At 37.5% G+C, this 13,499-nt stretch overlaps 1 protein-coding gene across 1 annotated transcript; it reads right to left on the bottom strand.

The window, feature by feature from the left end:
• Positions 1-2,057: 2,057 nt before the first annotated feature.
• Positions 2,058-10,464, bottom strand: LOC113750078 (immune-associated nucleotide-binding protein 9-like). Its single transcript, XM_027293998.1, has 6 exons — positions 10,385-10,464; positions 9,657-9,934; positions 9,249-9,517; positions 4,097-4,261; positions 3,854-3,988; positions 2,058-2,375 (listed from the first exon to the last, which is right to left on the bottom strand). Exons 2-6 carry the CDS (start codon positions 9,886-9,888, stop codon positions 2,169-2,171), a joined length of 1,008 nt encoding a protein of 335 aa, XP_027149799.1. The 5' UTR covers positions 9,889-9,934; positions 10,385-10,464; the 3' UTR covers positions 2,058-2,168.
• Between the last annotated feature and the right edge of the window lie 3,035 nt (positions 10,465-13,499).

The following is a 13,499-nucleotide window of genomic DNA, read 5'->3' on the forward strand; positions in this document are numbered from 1 at the left end:
ACAGCAACGCTTGTCTGGCAGTGCACGTGTGATGAGGGGTTGGCTGCAGCCTGAGTCGACACCCAAGGCTGCGCATTGGGCTTCGACACCCCGTGCTCCTTAGCGTTCCTCTTGCAGTCGGCCACCATATAGCCCAGGCACCAGCATTCAGAGCAATATGCAGGCAGGTCCTCAGGCACAAGTTTTTGCCAGAAGCCAGACTCTCCTTCCACTGCCACCCAGACTCTGGAGCAAAGCGGTTTTATCAAATCCACTTCCATGTAGACCCGCGCCACGCTTGGCCGCGTTCCAGAAGCTGTGGCTGCATCCTAGAAGAGTGGCTTCCCCACAGGACTAACAATCGAGTAAAGAGAATGTTTGTCGAAGTAATGGACCGGCAACGAAGGCAATGAGAATCACACTGGAGCTAGGGAGGACTCCTTATGAACGTGGAAGTCTCTCGTCCATCGGAAAACTTGCATAGGAAATTTGCCCAGCTGCAAAATCCCTCGTGTCTAGATTCTGGTAAAGTCCGATTCTGCCGTGCATCTCAACAACACATCACGATAGTCCAACAGGCCAATGGTTACCTGGTCCTTCAAGTTGAGCGTGGAGAAGAACTTCCGTATCTCCTCCAGTGATGGTCTGCCATGGGAAAATTTTCCCACTAAGGCTCATCGAAATAGTGTAGCGAGTTTTTCCGCCTTAGCTTTAGGGAAGAATACCGCTGCCTTTCCTTTGTAGGAAGTCACTTGTCGAAACTGAATGGGTGAGGCGGGTGGTTGGGTAAACAGTTGGGCAAAGGACTTCCTTGTAGATAGGAAGTCCTCTAGCCCTTTATTCGGAGGCTGAAAGTCAAGCATGGTGTCCAGTCGTAGTCCTTGGAGATGGTTATTCTATCAGCCCCTGATATGTCTTAGAATCTCCTATTTCTGCTAATTTGGACATTTTCTCAAACATGTGGAAGGCAAGGTTTTAGCTCACATGTTTCTTGAAAATTGTCCAAATATAAACCCCAAAAATTTTTGCCAGCAATCAAATATACAACAATTGAATGGGCTGAATAATTCTTTTAAGGATGATGTTGTATGTGTGTAGGTGTGGCCAGGGAGAAGAAAAGACCTTTAAGAGCTGAGGTGGCTAATGTCCTTGAGGTCCACCTTACTGGTTGAGCTCGTCAGTTTCATTCGAATATCTTAAAAGAGCTTAGTGAGGTGATTCCCACATTGTACTCCTTCAAGCAATGAATCACAACTTCACTCGTTCACTCTTGAACACCACTAATCATGAACTGAGATTCTATAAATTTCAATCCAGATCAGTGAGACTTGGACCAAGGAATCCGAAGACCCTTCCACAACCATTTGGTACCAGGATATCGCCCCTAGCTGATAAATGTCACTTCAATTCATAACCTTAATTTAACCCTAAATACGATGTTTAGTCTTAAATTCAATGAGTCAAATACATCAATTTAATGATCGTAGCATTATGTCTAAATTCATCCTCCGAACTAGTGATTCTTTTTTATGAGTTAACTTATATGTAATCCAATGTTTTTGCTGATCTTTGTTTTCTATATTTTGGTATTAAAATTAATAATAAATAAAAAAGAAATGGCTCAAAACCACTACTAAATTATGATAATCCTACTATTCAAAAAATTCATAAACTCTAAATGAATTATGTTAACATTTTCTTTTCTATCTTATAAATTTAAATCCACAATAAAATACCATCAAAAGTATCCTATCATAGTGATAAAATTATTATTATAGTTGTATACCAAATAGTAGGTATGAATATGAAAAATTTGGTACCTTTTTTCTCATAATTATACTAGATAATCTTATAATTATATAGGAAAATAAATTAAAACTGATTACACAAAGGTTTTTTTGGGTATTCATTTAAAAATGTGACCAAGTCAATATTATTTTAAGGTTTAGTTACTAAAACTATCAAATCAAAGGAGATAGGTGTAATTTTTCAAATCTCAGGGGAGTTCAATGAAATTGTCAGAAACCTTAAGAGAGGTTTCTGAAATTATCCCTAAACTATAATGAATGCGCAAGTTTAATTTTCCAGAAAGTGCTAAATGCACTTTCTGCACCATAAACTATAATGAATGTGTAAGTTTAGTTTTCCAGAAAGTGCATTTAGCACCCTCCCCGCAGATGTATATTCGGTCATAAAATTAGACATCCCCTCCTACGGTTTCTAGGCACCTCAACCTCCCTTTGGCTTCTCTCTAAACGCTCTCTAAGCATGCATTTCTCTTCATCTGTTTTCAATTGAGCTTCTCGGGCAGCTGCCTCCGCTTTCAAGCGAGCATCTTGCTCATCTTTCAATTGCTGTTCAAGTCTACGTCTTGTATCCATCAGCTTTGTCTCAACCTGTACAACAAGACCAAGACAATATTGAAATGTTTTCAAAAGTATCCATCCAACTGCTTAAATTCGTGCACCCTAATGCACGAGTCCTCGTTTCAAGCAAAGACAACTCAAAATCCATCATTTGTGTTCCCAGCGCTCAAATCGAAAGTTCAGTTAATCATATCTTTACAACAAATTTGTCAAAAACCAACAAAATATCCCTCCATAGCATTGCATGCAAAATATAAAGTCAGGGTACATACATAAACGGGGGGAAAACCCATCAAATACCGATCCTAAAAGTGAGAACACTATCACTATGTACTATTAACTACGAAATAAAAGTTATTTGAAGTACACCAGCTATACATTCATAAACAAGAGACAATCGGAATGAAAACTCTGATTACTAAAACTCCTAGGATATCTTTTAGAAGGCAACAGACTGTAGCAATATTGATTGAATATTCCAACAATCAAGGATCAAAGATAATGAAAGATAGCAAATTTTAGCTCCGATAAAGAATAGGTTTTATTCAAGGGCAAAATACAATTTGCCCCATGTGGTTTAGCATTTTTTTGTATAACCCCTTTATTGGTTTCAAAAGCTATATAGAACCCCTTCATAATTTGAATTAAAGTGTCAAAATGACGGAATTTATATTCTATAATGGAGTCAACTAAAATATCAAAAGTACTCCTATTTAAAGTTGAAAATTATTTATTATTCACGGGAGTTATGTATATATTTTGAAGATCATAAGGGGTTTATATATTAAAACACTAAACCATAAGGGAGCTATATGGTAAAATATAAAATCATACGTGGTTAGAGTATCATATATATTATATTTATATAATTTTGTCACTTCAACCATTTTGGTTTTAAATAAGGGAAATTTTGACATTTTTATAGGTTCTATTACAAATAATCATTTTTGTCACTTTAAGATTTTAATTCAAACTATGAGAGAGTTATATATAGTTTTAAAACTATAGGGGATTATGTGAAAAATTGCTAAACCACGGGAGGTAAAGTATATTTTGCCTTTTATTCAATTGAAGGACTTCAGCAATGCTTGTGATATGTTTCAATTGAAGGACTTCAGCAATGCTTGTGATATGTTTAAACAAATAGTTAGGCAGATCTTAGCTATAATTCGCATGCATAACTACGCATTTTAGAAATAGGGCTCAAAAAGTAAAGATGTATGCAATCTTCCCACATGTATCGTTGTTCCATTCCCCACTTTTATCTGCCTAAAGGTGGAAGAAGAATTGCGTACAAAACAGATACAATTTCAGGCATTTCTTATTACTTGATGGTGTACTACAAAAGTGGGAAAGGAAATGCATTATTACATCTGAAGGTTTAAATGAGACTCTAACCATATCCAGAGGCATATGATGTTTAGATCTATGGGGTGCAAACTGAAATTAAAAGAAGAGGAAAATAGAGTAATGAAAATAAAATTGAAACATGTCAGAAAAAGAACTACCATGTCAGTAATTTGTGTCAGATGTTTCTCATACGATTGATGTATCTGCAACCCCCGCTCAGATTTCTCCTCTTTGGAGTAACCTTCCAAAGAATTAAGCTCTGCAGCTTGATCATGAAGTTTTGCGGCTGCTTTCTGTTGAGAAAGGAATTTTGCAGGTGTCATATGTTTCGCAAACTTATGCGTATCCTAAGATTGGAAAAAACAAAAAAAAAAGTTTCCAGGATTGCCACCACGGCTTACCTTGAACTCATCAAATAACTCATTAGTATAAGGTTTGCCTCCGTGTTTCATCACAATGTCGTCCACTAGGGAAAGAAGTTGCTTAAGTTGTTCAGCTTTCTTGGCTGTATCTTTTGTCTTGTTATCAAATAACGCCCGCCTGTTTCCACAAAGCTCAAGCATTCCCTATATCATCACCATAATACGTTTCAATTGCACAATTACATTTCAAAAAGGATGAAACATTAGTAAAACAGATCATGGTGAAAATTGAAGAAAACATTCTCTCAAACTCATCATTCTCCACTCAAAAGATTCTGAGAGTTGCATTGAAAAATGTCAGCTTGTGTTGAAAGCCCATTAACTGGCATAAATGTTGAGAGTGTCTGAGTTCCAAGACCAGTGACAACTTTGAATTGCCTGATAAGCATTTATTCTGCATGATTTTTAGTATGCTTATTTATTTAGTTTGGGAATGTTTTTAGGGTTTTTATGGATGAATTTTGTTCTTTTAAGCTATTATTTTCATAATCTCCATTTTATAACCCAAACTTGCATTTGAGCAATTTAATGTTCAAAACTTGTTACATTTGTAGGTTTTGGCGATTAATGATCAATTAGGACGGAGGAGAACTTTGTTATGTCCTGGCAATATCCAAGAAGATCATTTGTCGGTTGTGCCAAGTTGGCATCCTGGCTGGAGTAGTCGGTTAAGGAGTTAGTTAGGAAGAATCTTTCTGTTAGCTGGAAGTTTCTGCATGCATTAAGTACAGTTTTGTAGAAATAACCGAATGATGTATTGGTTCAGCAGCTTAGAGATCAATTATATTCTCATTCTATCTCAGATCATCTTTTCATACTCTCTCTCTCTCTCTCTCTCAAATCTGCTCATTTTCTTTTCTGCATTCATCTAATACTTCCTTGCTCAGGAAGTTAACCACAACAGTGGTATCAGAGCTGGTGGTCCTTGGACTATCAGCTGAAAATAATCATGGCCGAGGGAACTAGAATGAAGAGCTTCGAAGAACAATTGCGCAAGCAGGAAGCACAGATCCAAACCATTTTGGATTCTATTTGTTTTGGATCTTGAACCTTATGACATGATAATTGGAGTTGATTGGATGAAGAAATATAGTCCCCTGACATTTGATTTTAAAGCTTTACAAATAATTTTTGACAAGGAAAGAGAACAGGTGCTGTTGAAGAGGGACTCTGATACTGCACAGGTGAAGCTCAGGAAAGGAGAGGCTACTGGCAAAGTCATCAGGCACAAGGTCAGGAAAGCTCTGCAAAAATCCTGCATGGTGAAGGTCCACAACTGCCAGGTGACTAGTGTACCTAACTCTCTTACGGAATAACTAGCTGAATATGAGGACATTTTCTCTGATCCTAAAACCTTGCCCCCATCCAGAGCTCATGACCATACGACACCTCTTAAAGTAGATGCTAGACCCTTCAAAATTGCTCCCTATAGGTACCCCCATTCACAAAAGACAAAGATAGAAAGACAAGTCAAGGAAATGTTAACCTCTGGTATCATTCAGAAAAGTCATAGTCCTTTTGCCTCTCCAGCCCTTTTGGTAAAAAAGAAAGATGGCAGTTGGAGACTCTGCATTGATTACAGACAACTGAACAGCTTGACCATCAAAGATAAATTTCCCATTCCTATAATAGATGACCTCCTTAATGAGCTACATGGAGGCAAAAATTTTTCCAAAATAGACCTCAGATCAGGTTATCACCAAATTCGAATGGCTCTTGATGATTTCCCAAAAATAGCTTTTAGAACACATTCTGGATTGTATGAGTTCCTTGTCATGCCTTTTAGTTTAACAAACGCCCCTACCACCTTCCAAGCTCTAATGAATTCTGTATTTGAACCTTATATCAGGAAGTTTGTCCTTGTGTTTTTTGATGACATCCAGGTTTATAGCCCTGACCTTACAACTCATTTACACCACCTATCCTTGCTATTGAATACCCTCAGAACACATTCTCTCTATGCCAAATTGTCCAAGTGCACATTTGGCCAGAATCAAGTAGAGTATTTAGGTCACATAGTCACTGAAACAGGTGTGAGTGCTAATCCAGCAAAGGTTGAAGCTATGCTCTCTGGGCCTACTCTTACCAATGCCAAGGCACTCAGGGGATTTCTGGGGTTGACAGGTTACTATAGGAGATTTGTGAAAAGCTATAGGGTGATTGCCATACCTCTTACTGAGCTGCATAAGAAGGGGCAATTCATTTGGAGTACAGAAGCAGATCAAGCATTCCAGAAGTTGAAAGAAGCTATGAGTACTACACCAGTTTTGGCTCTACCAGACTTTACTAAACCATTTGTTTTGGAAACTGATGCAAGCCAAGCTGCAATTGGGGCTGTTTTGATGCAGCAAGGGAGGGCCATAACCTATATGAGTCAGGTATTGGGTAAGAAGAATCACACCATGTCTATATATGAAAAGGGGCTGCTATCATTGATAACAGTCGTACAGAAATGGAAACATTATCTGTTGGGAGGGCACTTTGTGATTAAAACTGATCATGAAAGCTTGAAGTACTCACTTGACCAGAAAATCACTACATCCTTACAACAGAAATGGTTGGCCAAGCTTATGGGGATGATTATGAAATTCAATATAAAAAGGGAAAGGAGAATATGGTGGCTGATGCTCTATCTAGAAGAGTAGAAGGAATGGAACGAGAAGAAGAAAATGTGAAGGTAAAAGTGCATGCAGTGTCAGTAGTTGCACCTCAGTGGCTCTCATTAGTTGCTGACAGTTATGTTGATGATAATAGCATCAAGGAGCTAGTGGTGGCTTTGACCACAGGTACCAACTCTCACCCTGAGTACACCTACCAGAAGAGAGTCATAAGGCATAAGGACAGAATTTTGGTAGGCTCAGGATCTGACCTCAGGCAAAATCTGATTTCTTGTTTCCATGATACCTGTTGGGGTGGTCACTCAGGAATTCAAGGCACCTATCAAAGAATGAAACTTTTCTTTTACTGGCCTAACATGAGGAAGGATATAGAGACTTATGTGCAGAAGTGTGATATTTGCAGTAGGAGCAAGTCTGAGAATTGTCCATACCCTGGACTGTTATAGCCCCTACCTATTCCAGATCAAGCTTGGCAACAAATTTCAATGGACTTCATAGAGGGATTGCCTAAGTCCTTAGGCAGTGATGCCATCTACGTGGTTGTGGACAGGCTCACTAAGTATGCATATTTCATCCCTATAACCTCTCATTACACTGCTACGGGCATTGCAGAAGTTTTCTTTGATCAAATCTTCAAGCTCCATGGACCACCTTCTTGCATTGTGTCTGATAGGGACAAGGCTTTCACCAGCATTTTCTGGCAAGAGCTCTTCAAATTGCTAGGGACTAAACTCAGCTTCTCTTCTGCATACCATCCCCAATCTAATGGATAGACAGAAAGAGTCAATAGATGTGTAGAAACTTACCTTAGGAGCATGTGCATGCAATAGCCAAGCAAGTGGAAGAAGTGGCTACCTACTGTTGAGTGGTGGTACAACACCAACTACCATACTAGTCTGTTAATGACCCCTTTTCAGGCTCTCTATGGGTACAAACCTTCACAACTCACTCTATCACCTACAAACACACTGGCTGCTGCAGTGGAGGATTGGACCAGAGAAATAGTGGATTGGAATACCTTACTTAAGGAAAACTTGTTGCAGGCACAGAATAGAATGAAGCAACTAGCTAACAAGGGGAGGACTGATAGGAATTTTGAGGCAGGAGATTAGAAGTACCTGAAGTTACAGCCCTATAGACAAACTTTTGTGGCTTTGAGGAAAAATCTGAAGTTGTCTACCAAGTATTATGGACCATACCAGATTGAGCAGAAGGTTGGATTCGTGGCCTATAAACTTAAGTTGCCAGATGGATGTTCAGTGCACCCTGTGTTCCATGTTTCTCTTCTTAAGAAGTCTATCAATGGGAGCCCAATCCACCCTACACCCACCCAAGCAACTGCAGAAGGAGAGTTCAGGGTAGCTCCTGAGGCCACTCTGGACAAGAGAGTTATTTACAGGATGGGTCAAGAGGTTGAGCAAGTGTTGATTGAGTGGGAAAATTTGGATAGAGATGACTCTACTTGGGAGGACAGGTCCTTCGTTCGAGTGCAATTTCCAGAAATTGGATCCTAGAGACTAGGATTTTTGAAGGGGATGGCAATGTTATGTCTTGGCAATATCCAAGATGATCATTTGTCAGTTGTGCCAAGCTGGCATCCTAGCTAGAGGAGTCGGTTAAGGAGTTAGTTAGGAAGAATCTTTCTGTTAGCTGGAAGTTTCTGCATGCATTAAGCACAGTTTTGTATAAATAACCGAATGATGTATTGGTTCAGCAGCTTAGAGATCAATTACATTCTCATTCTATCTCAAATCATCTTTTCATACTCTCTCTCTCTCTCTCTCTCAAATCTGCTCATCTTCTTTTCTGCATTCATATGATACTTCCTTACTCAGGAAGTTAACCACAACAAATTTAAGTGACATATATGATATGGTTCACTGTCCATCATCGATCGCAAGAATAGCTGCAAATGCTCAAGTTTGAGACCTTGTGACCATACAAAGACAGAGTCATTCCACCCCTTGATAAATTATCCTCCACTTTTGTTAGTTTTCCCATGGGAGTAATGTTAAGCTTCAAGAATGAGGAGATATTAAGGCAAATTGTTATCCCTTAAATCATATTTTTATCTGTCCTTTCCTCTGCTGGCATATTGAGCATGGAAGTGGAATGAAACTGAAACTAGTAGGTCCTTTTTGCTTTTCTCAATAACTAGCTGACTCACTGCAGTACAAACTCTTGATTCTTTGAGTGATCTCGTTAACAATGTTTTTCACAGCAGCATCATCGTCAGGGGGAAAGTTAATATGCATGACACAATTTACAGAGGAGCATGGGTATAAGATAATTCAACTCTTTCAGGAATAAGAACAACTGAAGCTAAAACACAGAGCAAATGATATATAACCAAGCAGCATTGTCTATATCTCAGACATCAAAGGTATAACCCAAGAAACACATGTATGACCTCATAACTAAATCGAACAAAAGTAGACCTTACACAGGGTACACCTCCACAGAATAGTCAATGAAAAATTCATTGAAATAATAAAGTCAGATAGTTCCCCTACCTTTATGGATTCTGAATGACTCAAGTAATCGTCAAAATCTTGGTCCTCTTCAAGTTCATCGCCCCCTGTAAAAACCAAAATCATATATTCTGCGATTTTGTCTCCAAAAATTTTTTGTAAGGTCTCAATAGTTGCTGCTTCCTCCATTGAGACTCTGCTTCTAAGTGACACGACTACGAGGACTGCGTGGATGCCATCCTTCGCCATGTCAATGCATCTCACAATCTCTTTTTCAACAAATTGAGGTTCAGCCGATTTGTCAAATAACCCTGAAATCAAATCAGTTTAACATTACATAAAAAATTGTACAGCAGTCCTCTAGATATTTGTTTTTGTGAATATTTAGGGAATTTTCCTCTTAAACATTCGAATTCTAATTTTACCGCAGACATAATGAATGAGAAATACCAGGGGTGTCTATCACATTAAGGACTTGGCCATCTTCCAACACGGCCGTCTGTAGCTCAGTAGTTCTGGTAACGCCATCAAAACTACTCATTGACTTGAATGCCTTTCTTCCAAGCATACTGTTACCAGTTGTACTTTTTCCATTGCCTGTACGCCCAACCAGAACGACTGTTCGGACTTTATTTGAAGCAGAACCAAACTTGCAATTGTCAGCAATGAAACTTCCACCCATTTCTCAGGAATCAGAAAAATCCGTAACAACAATATCAAAAGTACTTCTGTCACACAAAAGGAAGAAAAGTTAAAAAATCAAAAGTCACAAGGGGGTTTTTGTAATGCAGCCATCCAGCGAACCGGGGAGGGGAGCATCCCAACCCCGCAAATTTAACCACTTAATTGCCTGGAAACGGTACCGGGTAAATGAAATAAAAACATGGACTACAGAAAAACAGTAGGGTAGAATACCCTTTTAGAACTAAAACTACTATTTACAGATTGACTGAAAATAGCTGTTATTCCTATAAATAGATAATCAAAGAATAGAATACCTCTCTGTTTTTTTTGTTTGGGCAAACCAGCAACATTTCATGGATAATAAACACAGTTACAAAATTATGCAAAGTAACGGGCAAATTAAAGGCCTGATCATTCTTATACAATCTGTGCTATCCACAGAAGGAAGGAAATGATCCATCATACTTGAAATGCTAGAATTCAATTGGGCTGACCTTTTGAATTTGGATAGAGAACTTGCAGCGACCAGAGATACATAATACGAGAACATAAGAGAGTTGGATACTAATAATGGAGGGGACAAGGAGGGTCGGGCACGGATAACTTTTGAATTCTCTAAGGTCGAAAGGCAGGAATAACTTCCTCTAAGGTCAAAAGGCAGGGATAACTTTCGGACAGAACCTTCTTTTTTTTAATTGTGTGAAAATAATCCTACTTTTAATTTAAACTCCCCGTATCTTCTATATAATCTGTAACTCAACGTGATCAACTTTTTAGATCAAGGTGCACAATTTCTAATCGTATTTTTTATTTACTTATTGACTGTGGAAGTTGTGGGAATATTATTTCTAACTCCTTAGTGAAGTTAGCCAACTTACCTGTAGAGAAACACCTCAAACCTTATAGAGTGGGTTGGATAAAGAATGTAGATCCTGTGTGAAGGAGACTATGAGGTGTAAACTGCTTTTGTCTATAGGTAAATTTTACAGAAATGATATAATTTGTGATGTGGTTAATATGGACTCGTGCAATGTATTACTTGGGAGGCCTTAACAGTATGACATGGACGTAAGTCTAAGCAGCAAGGTAATATCTATCATTCTGTCAAAGATGACAGGAAGATTACATTATTGCCTTTGAAGTCGGGTTTCAGTTTAAATCTATCAATTTTATTGCTAATAAATTAAATCTATCAATTTTATTGCTAATAAATTATCGACTATCTTGCCAGTAGAGTGTGATTTAGTTACAGGTGTGAAGAGAGCTGAGAGTGCCACCGTTCATGAAGTGACCCTTGCTAAATCTATCAAGTTTACTTAATAGGATACTGAATCCCTATCCAGAACTAAAATTTGGAAGTTTTATAATGGGATGGCTAACTAAATTTTTATAACGCATTCATGTCGAATCCCTATCCAAAGCTATAAGAAGTTTATTACCTTAACATTTTAAGAAAAAGGTTGAGAAGTTTAAATCAATCAGAAACTGTCAAACTAAGCATATTGGATTATAGTCTAATTTATTGAAGAATAGCAGGAGCATATATTTTCGTCCAGTTTTGTTAGGTTGTGTTACTTCAAAATTTTAATTTTATGGCCTTTATTTACTTTGTGTTGCCATTAAATTTTCTGTTAATGGCAACACAAAGTTTGATCATTTAAGCACGAACAATTTTTAGACATATAAATAAGAAACAACAAAATAAAGAAAGGTTTGAGACAAATTAAGGCTCCTTAGTCATCAATCGGCAAGGTATTGTGATGATTTAGCGCAAACTTAAAACATAATTCACTGGACTTAATGATGCAAATATACGATTAAACTTTTAACTTCAATAATTGCAAAATTGGAGAAGTTTTATGTTTGTTCGGAGCAACTACTAGACATGTCTAGTGGTTGGTTCAAGACTAGTAGGAAAGTTTCATATGGACTTACTAATTCACATGCTAAACGAAGTTCACTTGATATGTTAAATTAAATCAAGCGAGACCTTATATATTCACGTAGAACTCTTTTATTGATTCAAAAGTAACTATTAGACATACCTAATAGTTGCTCCGAACTGATATAAAATTTTTCCAAAATTGCAAAGAAATCGTAGAGCATGTCATACAAAGAAAATGAGGAAACGAGAGAGAAGAGTTAATGTATTTATGTTTTAACCATGCTTGGTATTATAGTCGTATGGTTTGATTGGAAACAACATTTGGTTTGGGAAAGCAATCTGCTTCTTCTTTAGCTCAAATTTTTATTCGGAATTGAAGAAAAAGGTTCCTAAAATATGGTCCATCCCTACTCATATTATGGCAACTTTCTTTTAAATTCTTAAGGGACAAAATATGTTTTTTCCCATTTTGGGTTAAAGGAACTAAATCCCCCTAATGTTTAGTGCCATTTACACTTTCCCTCTAATGTTAATTTTGTTACACTTCGCCTCATCTTTTAAATCACATTAACTTGTACCAAAAATAATTTCAAAATTTTTTATTTTGCCCTTATCTCTATTTTCCTTAATTCTTCTTTTCCGAGCCCAAGCTTCTCATATTACCCATTTCTAGCGATGCAATTAATTTTTTCATTGAAAATCAAGAACTAAGTCTTAAGAATATTCCAGTTCTATTTAAAAAACCTAACCATAATGAGTAAATTCAAAAATTTGCTATTGCTAAAAATATTTTTCATTAAATTATGAACATCAATAAATGGAGGTAATTACATGGTATTTTTTTGTAATTATTTTATGATTTTAATGTACATGAAATGATCTTATATACAAGGAAACTAAAATGAGCTATTATAAAACACATTTTTAAAGAGAAATTAAAAGATAACATGTTAACCAATCAAAAAAAAAAAAAAGAGAGAACTTGTTGGCGGGGCAGAATGATAGAGTTCAAGTTTAAATCTAATACACCATGTAGAATTTTGGAAAATTTTGGGAGGCGCCCCCTTCCTCCCCTTATGTCCGTCATTGGTTATGAGGTTGTTAAACCAGGAGGAGGAAAAGAAGTAGAAGAAGAGGAGGAGGAGCTTATTTGCGAGGTTTGCCTAGTGATGAAGACAACGAGTTCTTTGGCATATTTATTGAAGAATGGATAAACTGTATGGAGGAATTTGCAGAAAAAGGACAGGAGGAGGGAATAGATGCTATAGAATTAATCAAGTGCTTTAATATTGGTACGATGCTGAAGAGGTGCTTGAGAGCTGACCCTGATTATTGTGTCCCACTTTTGGAGGCTGAGAAGGCTGCACGAAAGGAGGAGGGGGCCACCAGGAAGGAGAAATTGGAAGAAGCAGAAGAAAGCGAAGAAGATACCGAGGAATCAGCACCGGTTGTAGGGGAAGTTTCCGATGAGGAAGGTGACGATTGAGTATAGTCTCTGATCAGCAGCAAAAGCGAAAGAGTGAGGACGAAGAGAAAATTAGTGAGGAATGCATAAGCCTGGATTGAATTTTGCATTCAGAATTTACAGCAAAGTTTAGCTCGGAATTCTAGGAAATTGCTTTATAGTGTATAAGAAATTGTGTCATTAATTCACTGCAATGTCCATCATTGTTACTCGCATAACATTTTCCTGCTATTACTTGCATGATGTATACATAAAATTA

The sequence above is a fragment of the Coffea eugenioides genome, chromosome 10 (assembly GCF_003713205.1).
Source record: "Coffea eugenioides isolate CCC68of chromosome 10, Ceug_1.0, whole genome shotgun sequence".
In the NCBI taxonomy this organism is placed as follows: domain Eukaryota; kingdom Viridiplantae; phylum Streptophyta; class Magnoliopsida; order Gentianales; family Rubiaceae; genus Coffea; species Coffea eugenioides.

Excerpts from the sequence above, each read along its gene's own strand:
- LOC113750078 (XM_027293998.1), bottom strand. The coding sequence starts at position 9,888 with ATGGGTGGAAGTTTCATTGCTGACAATTGCAAGTTTGGTTCTGCTTCA. Across the intron at positions 9,518-9,656 it reads TAATGTGATAGACACCCCTG|GGTTATTTGACAAATCGGCT; the intron begins GTATTTCTCATT and ends ATTTGATTTCAG. Across the intron at positions 2,376-3,853 it reads TGACACAAATTACTGACATG|GTTGAGACAAAGCTGATGGA; the intron begins GTAGTTCTTTTT and ends CTTGTTGTACAG.